Below are 15,598 nucleotides of genomic sequence, written 5' to 3' on the forward strand. Positions count from 1 at the left end.
AATCCCTAACCCTAACTGTCTGTGGACTTTATGCCTAACCCTAACCCTTAGTATTTTTCAGCGGACTTAGTCCCTAAACCTAACCGTCAGTGAACTTTATCCCTAAACCTAACCCTTGGTTTTTGTCAGTGGGCTATACTCAGTATTGCCCAGACAGTTAACAGTACCATTATCAAATAAGACAAACCCAGATTAACAATTGAGTCTCTCACCTCTTCATTCTCTTCATCGAAATATGTCAGCTGAAGACTGGACAGACCAAAAGATCGTTTCACCTGCACACCAAATACCGACATAAAAATTTGATTAGTTCTGAGTATAATTGGTTAATTGTTCTTGACATAAAATAAGTGGTCACAATTTATGGATGCAGCGATCCACTTTAGGGACGCAGCCCTACTGACAATCTTCTCTCTGTATTACCACATCATGCAGCTCCATGAAGGCACAAGGGCTAATGTTGGATGGGCAAAACAACACCAAAAAATATCTGAGCCATCTGCAAAGTCTATACTCAAAACTCTTTCCCGTATCACTCTCATCAGTAAAACAACAACTCAGAGTAAAGGCTGACATTGGTGACTCAGCATCACTTACACTAATGAACTCTCCCTGGCTGCTGTGGTCGACAGAAAAGGACAATAAATTAAGTTCATACCTTTTCTTTTTTTCTTTAACTCACCGTTTTAATCTTTTACTCACTCAAAAGCCTTTCTGGGGCTGGATGCTGCAAATGAGCATCCACTACAACATTATGATACTTGCATTGGATGGCTTTAATCGTGTACTGTGTCTGTCCCTAATAATTAAACCATAAATAAATAAAAGGTGCAGAACTCTGAAGCTATGAGTCAACTGCTTTCTTTTTTTTTCTTATTATTTATCTTATAATTCACCAATTGGTATATAAACATTTAGTCGATACAGACATACAAACAAGTACGAACATTACAAAACATGGAAGGACACATTTATACACTTGTGAAGAGAGAGAAAACAGAAGAGAAGAGAGGAGGAAAAAAGTAACCCAAAACAAAACAAAAACCAGAAAAAATAAAATAAAATAACAAAACAAAAACAAAAACAAAAAAACAAACAAAAAAAAACAAAAAGAAAACAAAAAGGGAGAACAAAAAAGAAAGAAAGATAATAAGAATATTAGCAATCAATAAAAGTAGTAATGTGGCAATATATTATAATAAGAGTAATCAATAAGTAAAATAGCTCCGAGATCAAAGGGGCTGAAAAAAAAAAGAAATAATAACTCAGTTGAAAAGAAAAAGAGGAGAGAGAAAAGAAAAGAGATTTAGGGAGGGAGAAGCAAAAAAGAGTAAATACATAGAGGGTGGAGTCTGTTTGGGTGTATTTCAGGAAATTCTTGCAGAATGGGTTTGGTGTTATATGGTTTGGTTTTATCTGGACTTGATTTGATTTGTTTTGTGGCATTATTTCACCGGCTACAAGACAGATTTGAGAACTATGCCAAGTATGCATACAGAAGGGGACAGTGGAACGGGTTTATTGAGTGTGCATTCAGTGCATATGTCTGATCCGGTATGTCCTATTATGTGCATTTTGTGCTGTGTGATGTGTGTTCTGTGGATGATCTTGTATTAGTCTTAGGTTAGTACTGGTGGACATGCTGAATATGTAATCACAGGTTTCGTTCCAGAAGTGGTTATTGGTGTGGATGTTGAGGTCTTTTTCCCATTTGTTTATTGGAATAGGAGGTGTATTGGTGGAGTCAGTGGATGATATGAGTTTGTACAGTTTGGATAGTGGTTTATTCGATTTTGCAATTTTATTGATGTTGTCCAGTAGTGGGAGTTGTTCCAGGTGTGCATTAGAAATATCTATTTTTGACTTGATTGAGTGTTTTAACTGAATATATTGTAAATATTGTTGTTTTGGGATGCCATAAATGTCCATAAGCTGTTGGAATGTTAACAAAGTGTTGTGGTGAAAAATGTGATGGAGGTGTGTGATCCCTTTTTTTTTCCATTCTGTGCCTGTTAGAGGTAGTGTATTTGCAGTGAAGTCCGGATTATGCCAAATAGGTGTTAGTGTGGTATAAGGCTTTGTCATTTTTTTTAGTTTGTTGATTTTCCACCAGGCTGTCAGAGTTGTGGCAATTGCAATGTTTTTTTTGAAGCAGTTGTGGTGTTTAATTGAGTTGCTTAGGAACGGTAAGTCTGTAATTGCTATATCTTTGCATTCTGTCTGTTCAATGTCAATCCAGGGGTGGTGGTGGGGGGTTGCGTGGATCCATTTGATAAGGTATTTTAATTGATTTGCTAGGTAGTAATATTGAAAATTTGGTGCTTCTAGGCCTCCTTGTTGTTTTCATTGTTGCAGGGTGGTTAATTTTATTCTGGGGTTGCTGTTTTTCCAATAGAATTTTGTAAGTAGTGAGTAGGGCTGAACAATATATCTTTATCGTATCGATATCGGGATATGAACATTCAAGATAATAATTTTGCAAAATCAACGATATCAACAAGATTTTCCCCGCTCACCCTGCATGTATGCTTGCCCTGACATGTACAGCTAAGGCCAGCCAACCATAAAACTCCTTTCATGCTTGCAGTTGATTGACAGCTGAAGCCAGCCAATGACAAACATCAGAGGGAGGGAAGGAGGGAGACGGAGACACACACTCACACACTACACACAGCTGGGAAACAAAAAGAGAAACATGAGAAACCTTTTTCAGACAATGGTTTGGACGCTGGACAAACGTTACAAAATACCATCCCAAACATATTTTAATCAAGTGGCCATTCCCAAACTCTACAACGAAAGTAAAATGAAAGTTGAATCCGAGCTCCGTGAAATTGATCATTTTGCCACAACCACAGCCGGATGACCAAACCTTACATCAGTTTAACGGTCCATTTCAAACTTCAAACTCAACACCCGATATCTGCAGACGCCCTTCTTCCCTGGGGAGCATACTGGGGATAATATAGCACATGAGATGAGAGGTGCATTAGCAGACTGGGTTTTGAAGGAGGACCAAAAGGTTTGCGTGATCACCGATAACGCATCAAACATGATAAAGGCTTTGGAGGTGAATGGCTGGACGCGGCTTCAGTGCTTTGGACACAGGCTTTACTTTCAGGTACATTTAACTATGTTTATTTTAATAACTTTGTTAAGAAGAGAGCGCGAGAGAGAGACAGGGTGTGTGTTTGTGTGTGAGAGAGAGAGAGAGAGAGTGAGAGTGAGAGAGAGAGAGAGAGAGAGAGAGAGAGAGGGGACAGCGTATATGTGTGTGTGTGTGAGAGAGAGAGGGACAGGGTGTGTGTGTGAGAGAGAGAGAGAGAATAAGAGAGAGAGACAGAGAGAGAGACAGAGAGAGAGACAGAGAGAGAGAGAGAGAGAGAGAGAGAGAGAGAGAGAGAGAGAGAACAATCTGCATTAATATGTGGTTATTTAGCTGTGTTGTAATATATTTATGTATTATTTTGTACATCTATTTTCTCTAGAAAATACTGTGAAAGCTGGCAACTGGATCAGCCATGCAACAGTGTCTGCAAAAAGTTGGTGTGCCACTTCTCACACAGCTGGAAAAAAAGAGTGGCACTTGAGCAAGCCCAGAAGCGCCTCAATTGTTAAAGCAGAGCTGCAATAAAATGTTTGATTTCTTCTTATTTATTGGTGAATTTATGTTAATGTTGATGACTGACAGAGTTCTCATCATTAAAACTGCTGTTTCCACATCTTTTGTATTATGATTTTTTTATTCCTCTGAAAAATGCTTAGCTTTCACTGAACCCATAGTCATATCGTATCGTATCGATATCGAGATATCTGGCATGAATATCGAGATATGAAATTTTGTCCATATCGTTCAGCCCTAGTAGTGAGTCAAGTTTATTGAGCCATTTCTGTGTCAACTGCTTTCTTGACACTGGACAGTAGTATAAAAATTAATTAATTACATGGTGTTTTGGAGCCATTTTCTGCAATATAATTAGGCTTGGCTGAACAGGTAATATATCAAAAGTTACAAATAAACAATGAAAAAAAAACATTTTAATGATACCTTAAAATGTGTGAAAAATAGTGCCAATTAACATTGAAATGACTATTTACTGTCCAACAAAAAGTTCAGCTGGAAGTGAAATTGTCACATTTTTCCTGTGATATCTGGAAATATACATGTCATTGCTATCCTACACTGAGAGTTCCTGTGTGCACCTGTAGTCAAGTCAGTCAGAAGTCAAGTTGAAATCTGAATTTTGATGAGATCAAGTTTGCTATATTCAGCCAACAAAAAAATGATCATGCATGTTTTAACTGTTCTAAAACCTGAAAGCTGAAACAAACATTAGAAACTGATTTAATTGAAATGGTAGTGAAACTGAAATTAGTGCAGTCCCTGTTCTGTGTATCCATTAGAGCATGCTAATTGCTTTACGTGGTAACTCAACAACTGCCTGGAATGTGACTTGGGTTCACCACAGTGACTCATCATCAGCCACATACTTCTGAATGGCAGCCTCAAACACAGACAAAGGCAAAGACACAGGTTGATTCTTCTGTCCACATACAGAACTGCCAACACTTAGTGTGGCCTCCTCTTTCTTCACGAACATTTCTTACCACTTGGTCATTGTAGACGCACTAGAATAATCTTAAAAACCGAGCCCTAGTCCTGAACAAATGTTGAGCCAATATTGTTGCTGTCAATTATGTAATCACAGCTTAAAGAAACAAACGGGAACAGGGTGGTTCCTCTATACTTTGAATGCAGTAAGTGTAGACAGAGGTGCGCACACCAAATAAGAGACACGTGCCAGCCAACCGCTACTGAATTCAGTTCATTCTTTGTGATGTGGCACACATCGTTTTCAGGGAACTGTAAAATAAATATGACTTATTTTTTAAAGAATATCCAGTTCTTTAAAATGTAATAACATTTTAAACCATGAGATTTTTTAAGTTCCAGTATTTAATGTTTTATGTTTCTATTTATTTCTTATTACCTTACCTAATTTATTTGTTTGTTTGTGTAAGATGTAAATGATATAAGTCAACTAATTTGGCAACAAAAAGGCAGCCTAACGTACAAATGTTGCAGACGTAAATATGCTACTACATCAATGGATGTAGTATCTGTAACGTCACCCATTTGTTCCTGAGCACTCTTTTGAAACCAATCGTCAGCAGATGCCATATTGGAAATGCTGAACTCAACCAAACTTTGTCTGAGCTAGTGTGAGGTAAAGAGGCGGGCCTTTAGCCTTTTTGCTAACAGCCACAGAGTGCCTGCCCATCAATCAAGTCAACCATGTCCTTATTTGGGCAAAACTTGTAAGTGCAATACCTTCAAAAATACCTTGTTATAAAAAAACTCAACCCCCGTACAGTGTGTGCTGATAGAGAAACTAGCTATTCAGACCTAAACTGTTTTATGAACCAGGCTTTTTATTTATGCTGCAAAGATCGTCTTTTTTTAATGGGTGTGTTTTAATTTGGTTTCCGGTGTTTCTGCAGCCATCCTCAAGAGGACGCTCGATGAACTGCAGTTTTTAGCACTTCTGCATGTGCTTCATATTTTGAGACCGGGGGTTGCTTTGTTACCATATATTTGAATGTACTCCTTATTTTTAGTACGGAAGCCGTAAAAGACCATGATTAAAGCTGGGGTTGGTAGTCAGATTTAGATACACTTTTTGTTATACTGGTTAAAATTATCTTTATGTCCCGATGGCAATCAATACATAATGTGTTCTTAAAAAAGAGCGAAAAAAAAAGCTGCTATCTACAGACGGAGTAAACCTAGGAAGACACCTACCAATCCCTGCCATCAGGAGCCAAATGATGAAACCAATCGAATCCTGTCCTACCGTTCTGCCCGCCTCCTACAAAACATACATTTCATGTTTGTTTGTGTTTTTAACTTTCACTATGAGAATGTTTTGGTGTTTTCTTACTGCTGAGTCAGACATGAGTTGACGTAGTGCAAAACACAAACCATGTGCTGAGGACCGGTTTTGAATCAGTCACCATCATATGGTCGCAAATCAGCAGCGCTCGTGCATGTTAGCAGGGGCATCGTTTTGGAGGAGCTCCAAGGGGAGGGGGGGAGGGGTTAGATGGAGTCCTAAGGAAATGCTACATTCAAATTCATGCTAGTTTTCTGGGACTACCAACCCTTACTTAATACAATTTTATTTTCTTTTTTCTCGAGATCTCAACTTATTTTTCTCATTATCTCCAGCAAACAAACAAACAGAGAGCAAAATAAGATCTTGAGAAAGCAAGTGAAATTAACTTACCTTGTAAAAAACAGAAAAAAATTAATTTATCCAATAATGTCCTTCTAGGGCTTCTGTATTTTTTAATATGTCTTGACATTATTCCATTTCTACATCTTTCTTGATTTGAATCGCTGTGAGCACTTTGAATTCCATTTGATTTGTATGAAAGGTGCTATATAAATGAAGCTCCATTGATTGATTGATTATTAATAGCAAAACTATGTGAAATAACTCTGAGAAAAACAAACATGTCAGGAAACAGAAAGACAACTTAACGATGATTAAATATACAAGATAAAGGCCTGCCTGCAACATAAACTCATTCAAATCAGAGGATATAATCTATTATGGTACAAGGACATTATCTGTTCTGCATTCTTACTTTCACGTTATGAACAAGTCCTAGGCTACATTAGAGAGCGTTCACACCCAATAACACTGAGTCATTTGTCATAACAGCCGAGTTAATACAATAGAATACATCTCAAATGGTGGATATGTGTTTCAAAATGCTCAGGCCAGTTATGCCGAGCTGGTAAACATGTTTCCAGGACAACCCGCTATAATAATAATCCAGTAACGACTGCGGTGTAACATCTCCTCCCTGTCCTCTGTGACACTGCTATCTGTGCTGTCAGTCCGATACAAGGTTCCACAGCTGTATTCCTTTAGCTCAGGGACACACTGCATGATGCTAATGCTATAGCATATTTAGAGCTAGTAGGCTATTCCTCAAAGGTTTAAGACAATGCTCCGATGTGGCACATCGATGTCATCATTTACAGAGTCCACCTGAATAAGTGTTAGTGCAGGAGGCAACAGGGTCTCACTCTGTGCTGTGATCGGTGGTATTAGAGAACGGGCCCGGTGATTCTCCCCTCTTACCATTGCTTCCATTGACTCCCAGCTCTTGGTCTCGGATCCCGACAGGAGGAAATTTTTGGAATTTCCTCTGAAATTCACCTTCAGATTGATGTAGAAGTCCATGACGTTGCCTTTCAGTGCACTAAAGCATATTACATAGGACGGACGACGGAGCGTTTCCCCCGACAATAACAGCTATTTGGGTTAATCTCGCCAATTCGCTTCACAGTCACTTATCCGATGGGGATGAGGCTACTTTGTGTTTACATCAGCGCCCTCGACACGCCCACCCTGCACCATGTGTCCGGAACAAAGGTAGCCACTTCCGGTTCCGTGGGGAAAAAAACACCAAACACTGGGCGGCAGCGCAATTTAAGACCACTGGAGGACGGTAGAGCGTCACCTCAGGACTGAAGCTCTGGTTTGGGTTAGTTTATGAATCTGAGGCCATTTAAATACTATAGGTGTACATACCTCAACTACAAGAACATAAACATCAACACTTCTATAACTGCATACATACATTCATAATAGTGTTAATTTTGGTGGCTATTTTAGATTTAGTGTTAGTGTTAGTCTTAAGACGAATATGCCTGTTAGTTTTAGTCACATTTTAGTCTTTTCCGCCCCTTTTAGTCTTAGTCTAGTTTTAGTCGGCAGTAACTCAAAAAATGTTAGTCTAATTTAGTCAGATTTTAGTCTTTGATTTTTGCCAGAACATTTTCTCTCTTTAAAATAATTCATGTAGTTGATTAAATATCAGTATCAGGGCTGCCAGGTGTTCAAATAGTCAATATTTCACTCTTTTAACACTTTTGTGTAATATCTTAAATTAAATGATTTAGCATGCTAAAAAGTAAAAAGAAAACATTATTGATGTGACCACTATGAAGATATTTTGATTATCTTGATTGAAATAAAAATGCCATGAACACAATTTAAAGGCTGTATTGCACTTTTACGACGGTCCCTGAATGCACCTCGCAGCCACAGGCAGTGGACAGTCAGTTCACGTCACTCTGAAATGCATCTGCATTTTTGATGACAAGGAGTTGATCCAAACTTACTAAATGTGTCTGATGTTTCACCAAACTGGATTAAATCAAGCTGTAGACGCCGAGCTTTTTACGGTGAGAGTGGCAACAACGTCAAATATTAAACAGACGTCCCCCGGTTGTGTCTATGTCACTAACGCACACCGGGGGTAAAAATCATCAATGAAGATGAGACAGATGCATGGAGGTGAGGAGAGCTGGTTCATAAAGCACTCCTTGCAGGTAAAGACCAAGCTAACACTGAGCCCCTCAGATAATAACTCAGCCTGTCACAGGAATGCATCACTTTTATTTCTAAAGATTAGACACACAGCGGGGGAAACATGGATTTTGAATGTCCGACGATCCGCCACAAAAGTTTTCATCTCGTCATCGTCTCGTCAACAAAAACTAATCATACGTTCGTCTTAGTTTTTATTATCAGTGATGCAGTTTAGTGCATCTTAGTCTCGTTTTCGTCATGAAAAAATAGTCGTTGACGAACATACTTCGTCATAATATTTGTTAACGAAATTAACACTAATTCATAATCCCCCTTCACAAATATATGCCTTCTCTCTCTCAAGAACAAATCATTTTTCACTTCTAGTCTTCATTCTCTCTTTCTTTTTTGTTTTTCTCTTTTTTTGTTCTTGTCAATCTATTTAAGTAATCATAAATTCTCTAGCACTTCTTCACACTATTGCATATTCACCTTATTCTTGAATGGGGAAGTGAAGCTATTCCGTACTCCCTCATTTTGTGCCGGACATCCAGTTGACAAAATTCGTCATTGTGTAGCTTGACAAATATCTTCAAAAATGTCTTGGGAACATTTTAAAAGTTCAATTAAAAGCTGTAATGGTAACTCGTCGTCACATCTGCGCAATATCAGAGCCTGGGAGGATGACATGAAAAAGTGGCCTGAAATTATTACTTACCAGGATAATTGATAACTGATTAATATGATGCATAACTTTAAAAGCACAGAGGCGTGCTAAAGAACTCCGTGTTGATTGGTCAGCTCAACATATGATTCTGATCTGCCTTACTTTGACTCTGTTTGGCTTCTGTCAGAGGCAAATGAACGAGATACGATTAGAAACAAACACAATGGTCAGTTATGGTTCTGACATTTAAGGTGGCTTGATTGACACACAATGTTAACTCCTGCAGAGCAGCGTGACGTTTTTTTATTTTTTTTATTTTTTTTATTTTTATTATTATTAATTATTACACAAAATTATAATACAACAACACAACTCTGACTGGACAAGGTCTAAACAAACAAATAAACGTGATAACCTACAACAGGACAAGACATGGGAGCAAGGGATGGAGCGTAAATATTGTTCAGTGTATAGATAAAGCGATAGAAAATTGAAAAATAAATAAATAAATAAAATGTATACATTCATGTTCATTCAAAAATTCAAAAATTCATGGGGTTTAAAACTCAGGTCAAGTATCAATAGGAGCCATCAAGGTCTTTTATCCATCACTGATAAAATAAAATTCAAAGAGCCTCTGTGGCCACTGCCTGGATCTACAAGTGCTGATGCTGCTTGCTCCATAGATATCAGTTCTAAATAATCTTTAAGCCAGCTGTCTATATCAAAACATTTTGCCTTTCTTACCTTCCAATTCATTAAAATGGTCTGTTTTACAGATAGAAATGCTAACGTGATCAAGTGTTGTAATTCTCTGGATGTTATTCCATCTATCTTGTTTCCCAGTAGGGCCACTGTAGGACATAATGATATATTGATATCAAATATTTTGCACAAAAAATCTTTAACATCAATCCAGAACCTTTGGATCTCTGGGCAATGCCATAGTTGATGCATTAGTGTTCCCGTCATCCCACAGCCATATGCCAGTACAGATCTGAAACATGGCAATTCATTTTCTTCAGTTTTTGTGGGGTGATGTATGACCTCCACAGAATCTTCATTTGGATTAACTTGTATCTAACACATTTTGACAAATAGTTTGAACGTCTCAGAATTGTTTCCCATTGCTCTGCTCTGAGGGGAACGCCCAGATCTTTCTCCCATTGAGATAACACAGGTGCATGACAGTCAAAACGAATGTGGCACATTAATTTATATAGTTTAGAAACAGTTCCTTTGCCAGTGGCTGCATCTCTTAATTGATTATCAGTTGTTTTATTATTACCTAGGGTAATGTTTTTAAATTTGTATTTACGTAAAATAGATTTAAGCTGCAAGTACTGTGATGTATTTTGATCAAGCGCTCTGAGCTTAATTGTGTTTGTCTGTTGTAATCAGATGTGGGCTCATGACTGTTTGTTGTTGCTATGACTACCACTAAAAGGATAACAGCTACCGGCAGTCTCGTCTCCGTGTATTAATATATATATATATATATATTTGTATTAAATAGCCACCCTGCATTCAGGAGTGAGATCACTGCAAGAGGGTCCCCAATATAACACAAACTACAACATGGTCTCAGAAAATGAAGTTGCAGAGTGACGAGATACAGTACGGTGAGAAGCTAGCCTGGATGCAAACAGCTAATTCCAACTGAAGAAATGGAACAGTTCAAACCCCCATCACCGCTGATACTCAACAGTGGCGCAGATGGGAACAGCATTTTCACCTGTAAATTGTGGCTTCAGGAGCAAATGAAAAGGGAAAGCATGTTAAAAAAGCAATTCTTCTTCACACCATAGGCAAAGATGCATTAGAAGTATACAACACGCTCACTGTTACCCCAACTGGTGAAAATGTGACGATGGAAGATATACTCAAGGCTTTTAAAGACCATTGCAGCCCACTAAAAAATGTTGTTTTTGAAAGACATCAGTTTTGGTCCTATCCGATGACAGGAGGAACATCTGTAGACAGATTCATCACAGAGCTATGGCAGAAAAGCAAAGACTGTGAGTTTGGCATAGGTGAAAATGACATGCTGAGAGATAAATTAGTGTTCAGCATAACTGATACTCACCTTAAAGAGAGACTATTGCGTGAAAATGGCTTAACACTGCGCAGAGCTATAGAAATATGCAGAGCAACAGAGCAAGCCAAGACACAAATACACGCAATGCAGACCACACAAACCATATATGAGGTTCCTGTGGATTCTATTGAGAAAGTAAATGGCCAAAGGAGAACAGGTGCATGGAACAAAAGCAGCAAGAAACAGGTTGTAACCAAAAATTGTCAAAAATGTGGTAGAATGCATGAACCACGACAGTGCCCAGCTTATGGAGTAGTATGCCACAAATGTGGAAAGAGCAACCATTTCTCCAAGGTATGTCGAACAACCAGCATCAATGCAAGAAATTATACAACTAAAACTGTCAACTGTATAGAAAGTGAAGTTGATACCTTATACATTGGGCAACTGAAGCGTGACACTGGGAGCGCTGCAGGCCAGATTAAGGACAATAAATGGCATACAGTTGCCTGCATCAGAGACATGGATATAAAATTCAAGCTTGACACAGGTGCTGACGCAAAGTGTTACCCATGTCTGTCTTCCAGCAGCTGCCAGGGTCCCTGCAGCTGCAGCCTACTGAAACTGTGTTAATTGCTTTTGGAGGAGCTCACTTACCCTCAGAAGGCATTGTATCCCTGGAATGCAAGACAAACAAGCTTGCAGCTACAATTGACTTCCATGTGACTAGTCTGACTGAAACACCAATCCTAGGTGGGACAGCATGTATGGATTTAAAACTGATAAAGAGAGTACAGGCACTAACAACGAAGTTGCCGAGGCAAACAAAACCTCCGGCCACCAAAGAGGAACTAATAAAAACACATGCATCAGTTTCTATAGGGCTGGGTGAGCATTTGTAATAAAAAAAATCTAAAGTATCTTGCAATGTTACAGTTTCCTACAGTGTGACTGTGTCTAATGCCTCAACTAGTACAAGTAAAGACAACTGCAGTGGGACTGAAGAAGGGCCGGACATTTCAAGCTGCTGGAAAGTAAATTTCCAATTGATAACCTATGAAGCTGCTAAGGACAAGGTATTTTGTGAAGTTTGCACTGCAGTTAAAAACATGGGTGCTCTTCTACCATCCACGACAAGTGATCAGTACTCGTTAAAGGCATTTGTAAAAGATGGCTTTTCTAGCTGGACTAAAGCACTAGAGAGATTTCTATCCCACAAAAAGTCTAATTTGAACCGAGCAGCGGCTAGCGAAGCAGCTGCTGCTAAAGCCTTGGGTCCACAGGATGTGTGGCGTAATGTTATGGCTGGGCCGCGCACTGCGATACGTTCCGTGCGTAGTCAGTGCTCTAGGGTCCACAGGGCGCGCTGCGCCTCGGGAGCATGCCCCGGCGCCGCTCCGCCAGAGATACGCTTCAAGTCTACTTTTGATGGAGCCCGCGCATCAATATGCACAGAAAAGAATGACCCAGACAGGAAGTCAGTCACTAGGATCGCATGCAACATCCGCCAATCTCTAAATAAAACATCATACACGGACTCTCGACCATTTGAAGATCGTTTAGATCAGAAATACTCATCGTTTATGGATGTAAGATATAAACAGCCACATATCTGTGATCCAGGTCGATTTCAACAGGACTTCAGGATGATAACTGTGTCAGAAGGTAACAGGACAACAAAATAGAGCCGAAGTATTATTATTATGGTCTGGACACGCAGGCAGGAATTTGGTTCACTTGTTTATTGAAGGTAGAGGAACATCAACAGGCAGGAAATTGCAGGAGTTAAACTTAACGGTGCTTATACAAACAATAATGATACAGACAGCTCTACAGGCTGGCATACTATTAAAATATATTAATTCTGTTACCAAGCATTATCCATGGTGTAATAGTGCCCTCTGCTGGCGAGCATAAATCACTGTCATTACACATTAACTGGTTATATATTAATTACAAACACAATGACTGTTGTACAGAAATAGGATTATTATCTAATTACCTCGGCGTATGAAACAACACAAATTACTAAGTTAACAGAACAGGATAAATGTATGAAACTAAACAAGTTACAAAGGATGCACACCAAAAGGCACAAGATGATGAAAACTTAACTTCTGGCTCTAGGAAACACACAACTAGCGATCGTCTCACATCTCCAGTCTCCCGTCTGCAGGGGCGGGTCTTAAACACTGCAGGAAACCACTCGTCTACTACTTTGATTGACAGCTATGTAACCAATCACATTTAGGAACGACTGAATATGATGCAACGAATAACAGTTAGAACTCTGACGTCTACGCAGTTTTGTACAATAATAATATGTTAAACAACCAAACCTATTATGTTTTTTCTACATTCTTTTCCACAGCAATTTCATAATTATACTAACGCTAAATAAATCTATAAACATTCACTAATAACTGGAAACATTACTTTGCCCCATACATACCCGGCCCCTAATTGTTCTCTACACTCAGAAACAATTATCAAACATTACAAATAAACAATAATGGGTATGTCAAGTCCTTAGAACAAACAAATAGTTCTTCATTCTTCTGATGTCAGAGGTTGCTAGCACTTGTCATACCATAGGAGTGCAGTCTTCACCACTGACTTATCTCAATCAGCTTCCAGGAGAAGACAAACCTTGGTGATGGGCCTGTCTAGTTCACTGGTCTTAGTCTTCACACAAACACATCGTACAAGTCCATGTTCATCTGGCACCACTTGGATGATCTTACCAAGGACCCATGAATTCCTTGGTGCTGTATCATCCACAAGTAAAACAATGTCCCCCGGCATAAAGTTTCTTGACACACGTGAGCATTTCTGGAGTGTTTGGAGCTCAGGCAGGTACTCTTTAATCCAGCGCTTCCAAAATAAGTTGGCCATGTACTGGACCTGCCGCCACCTTCAGCGTGCGTAGAGATCCTCTTTCTGGAAGATTCCTGGAGGTAGAAATGATTTAGTCCTCAGCAGCAGAAGGTGGTTTGGGGTGAGCGCTTCCAGATCATTGGGGTCATTCGAGGGTATGGTAATGGGACGACCATTTATGATGGCATTAGCCTCACAAAGAAATGTTTGAAGGTTCTCCTCATCCAGATTTTGTCTTTAAGGTGGCATTGAGGATTTTTCTGATGGACCTGATTAAACGTTCCCATACTCCCCCTTGGTGAGAGGCAGTTGGCGGGTTGAACATCCATTTGATGCCTCTCTGAAGCAATGTATCCTCTATTTTGGAAGTGTTCCATTGTTGGATTGCTCTCTTGAGCTCTTGCTCAGCTTTGACAAAATTAGTCCCGTTGTCCAAACACAGTTCTAAAACTTGACCTCTTCTTGCGAGGAAATGGCGAAGAGCGTTCATGAAGGACACATGAGGCACTTAGATAGGACTCTTCGAATTGCTGCATTTGTACTGGGAATCCAGTATTTTAGACGTAACCTGGACAAAATATGGTTGCGTCCACTGTGACCTACATCTTTGTGGATCTCCTGAAGAATGAGCTCTGGTACTTGCTGATCCTTACCAAGGATGGCAGGGTGTTTGGATTCTTCTTGCATGGCTGATCAACTGAGCCTACCACCAACTCTCAGAATTCTATCGTGAAGAATTGGGTCGAGCTTGTAAATATGGCTTCTTTTTTTGACAGGCTCACCCTTTTGAAGAGAGTTGATTTCTTCTTGGAATTTCTTTCTCTGACTGTGGCTTATGATCTCCAATTCAGCTTCCTTCAGATCATCTACTGTGAGAGCTCTGTTGCTAAGGCTTGCCTTGTAGCTTGTCAAAACCTTGCGAAGCTGCCGTTGTTGTTAGGTATTGTCAGCATCAGGTGATGAGATGTGTGTACTATGCTCTTTTCTCCTTTTAGCAAGGCATAGCAACGTGTCTCTGACCTTAAGGATCCATGCCACAGCCTTCTTCAGGCGTGTCCACGAGGAATAGTGCTCTGTAAGTTGTTCCATCACGTTCATTTTGTCATCCAATGCAACAGCACTGATGGTTGCACCTTTTTTGATTTCAGGATCTGCTGCTGTGATGTCTCTCATATGATCTGGGTTCTCTGGCCAACTTTCTGCTGACTTTGCGAGAAAGTCTGGTCCTGAAATCCAGGCTTGGTTCTGCAGAAACAAATCTACCTTCTGTCCTCTTGATGCACAATCAGCAGGATTCAAGTGTGTGCTGACATGCCTCCACTGAGATGCGGCATTCTTGAGAAGCTTCTTCCTCAAGTTTAAAGGTGACATATCACGCTTTTTTCATCAATATATATTGGTCTAAGAGGTCCCCAAAACATGTCTTTAAAGTTTATGCTCAAAAAACACTTTGAAATCAGATTTTGGCATGCCTGAAAAGCCCTCTTCTTCAGTCCTCCTCAGAACACTCTGTTTTCCCTCTGACCACGCCCCCTCAGGACGTGGATGTGCCCTCTGCTCTCCGGCACGTTGATCTAATGTTTACATGTTGGCTGAATATACATGGCTGCTCAGAGATCACGTTAC

At 39.6% G+C, this 15,598-nt stretch overlaps 1 protein-coding gene and 1 long non-coding RNA gene across 8 annotated transcripts in view; one reads left to right on the top strand and one right to left on the bottom strand.

Moving 5' to 3' along the window:
• nbr1b (NBR1 autophagy cargo receptor b) overlaps nt 1-7,450 on the bottom strand; it is a 43,979-nt gene extending 36,529 nt beyond the window's left edge. For 3 of the 7 annotated variants that reach the window (XR_004635258.1, XM_034712055.1, XM_034712056.1), the window contains exons 1-2: nt 7,155-7,433; nt 213-275 (exon numbers count right to left, since the gene is read on the bottom strand). Coding sequence is in view for 4 of the 7 variants with exons in the window: in XM_034712055.1 (XP_034567946.1) it covers nt 213-275; nt 7,155-7,256 (165 nt within the window). In the remaining 3 variants the exon portion in view is untranslated. Of the gene's footprint in view, nt 1-212; nt 276-7,154 lie in introns of all 7 variants that reach the window. The other 4 variants (XR_004635256.1, XM_034712053.1, XM_034712057.1 and 1 more) reach the window with 2 other exon arrangements.
• On the top strand, nt 2,788-3,722 carry LOC117832784. The gene is made up of 2 exons (XR_004635259.1): nt 2,788-3,121; nt 3,489-3,722. It is a non-coding gene; the product is annotated as an uncharacterized LOC117832784 (long non-coding RNA).
• Nucleotides 7,451-15,598: the final 8,148 nt, after the last annotated feature.

Source organism: Notolabrus celidotus, chromosome 20 (assembly GCF_009762535.1).
Source record: "Notolabrus celidotus isolate fNotCel1 chromosome 20, fNotCel1.pri, whole genome shotgun sequence".
Classification (NCBI taxonomy): Eukaryota; Metazoa; Chordata; class Actinopteri; order Labriformes; family Labridae; genus Notolabrus; species Notolabrus celidotus.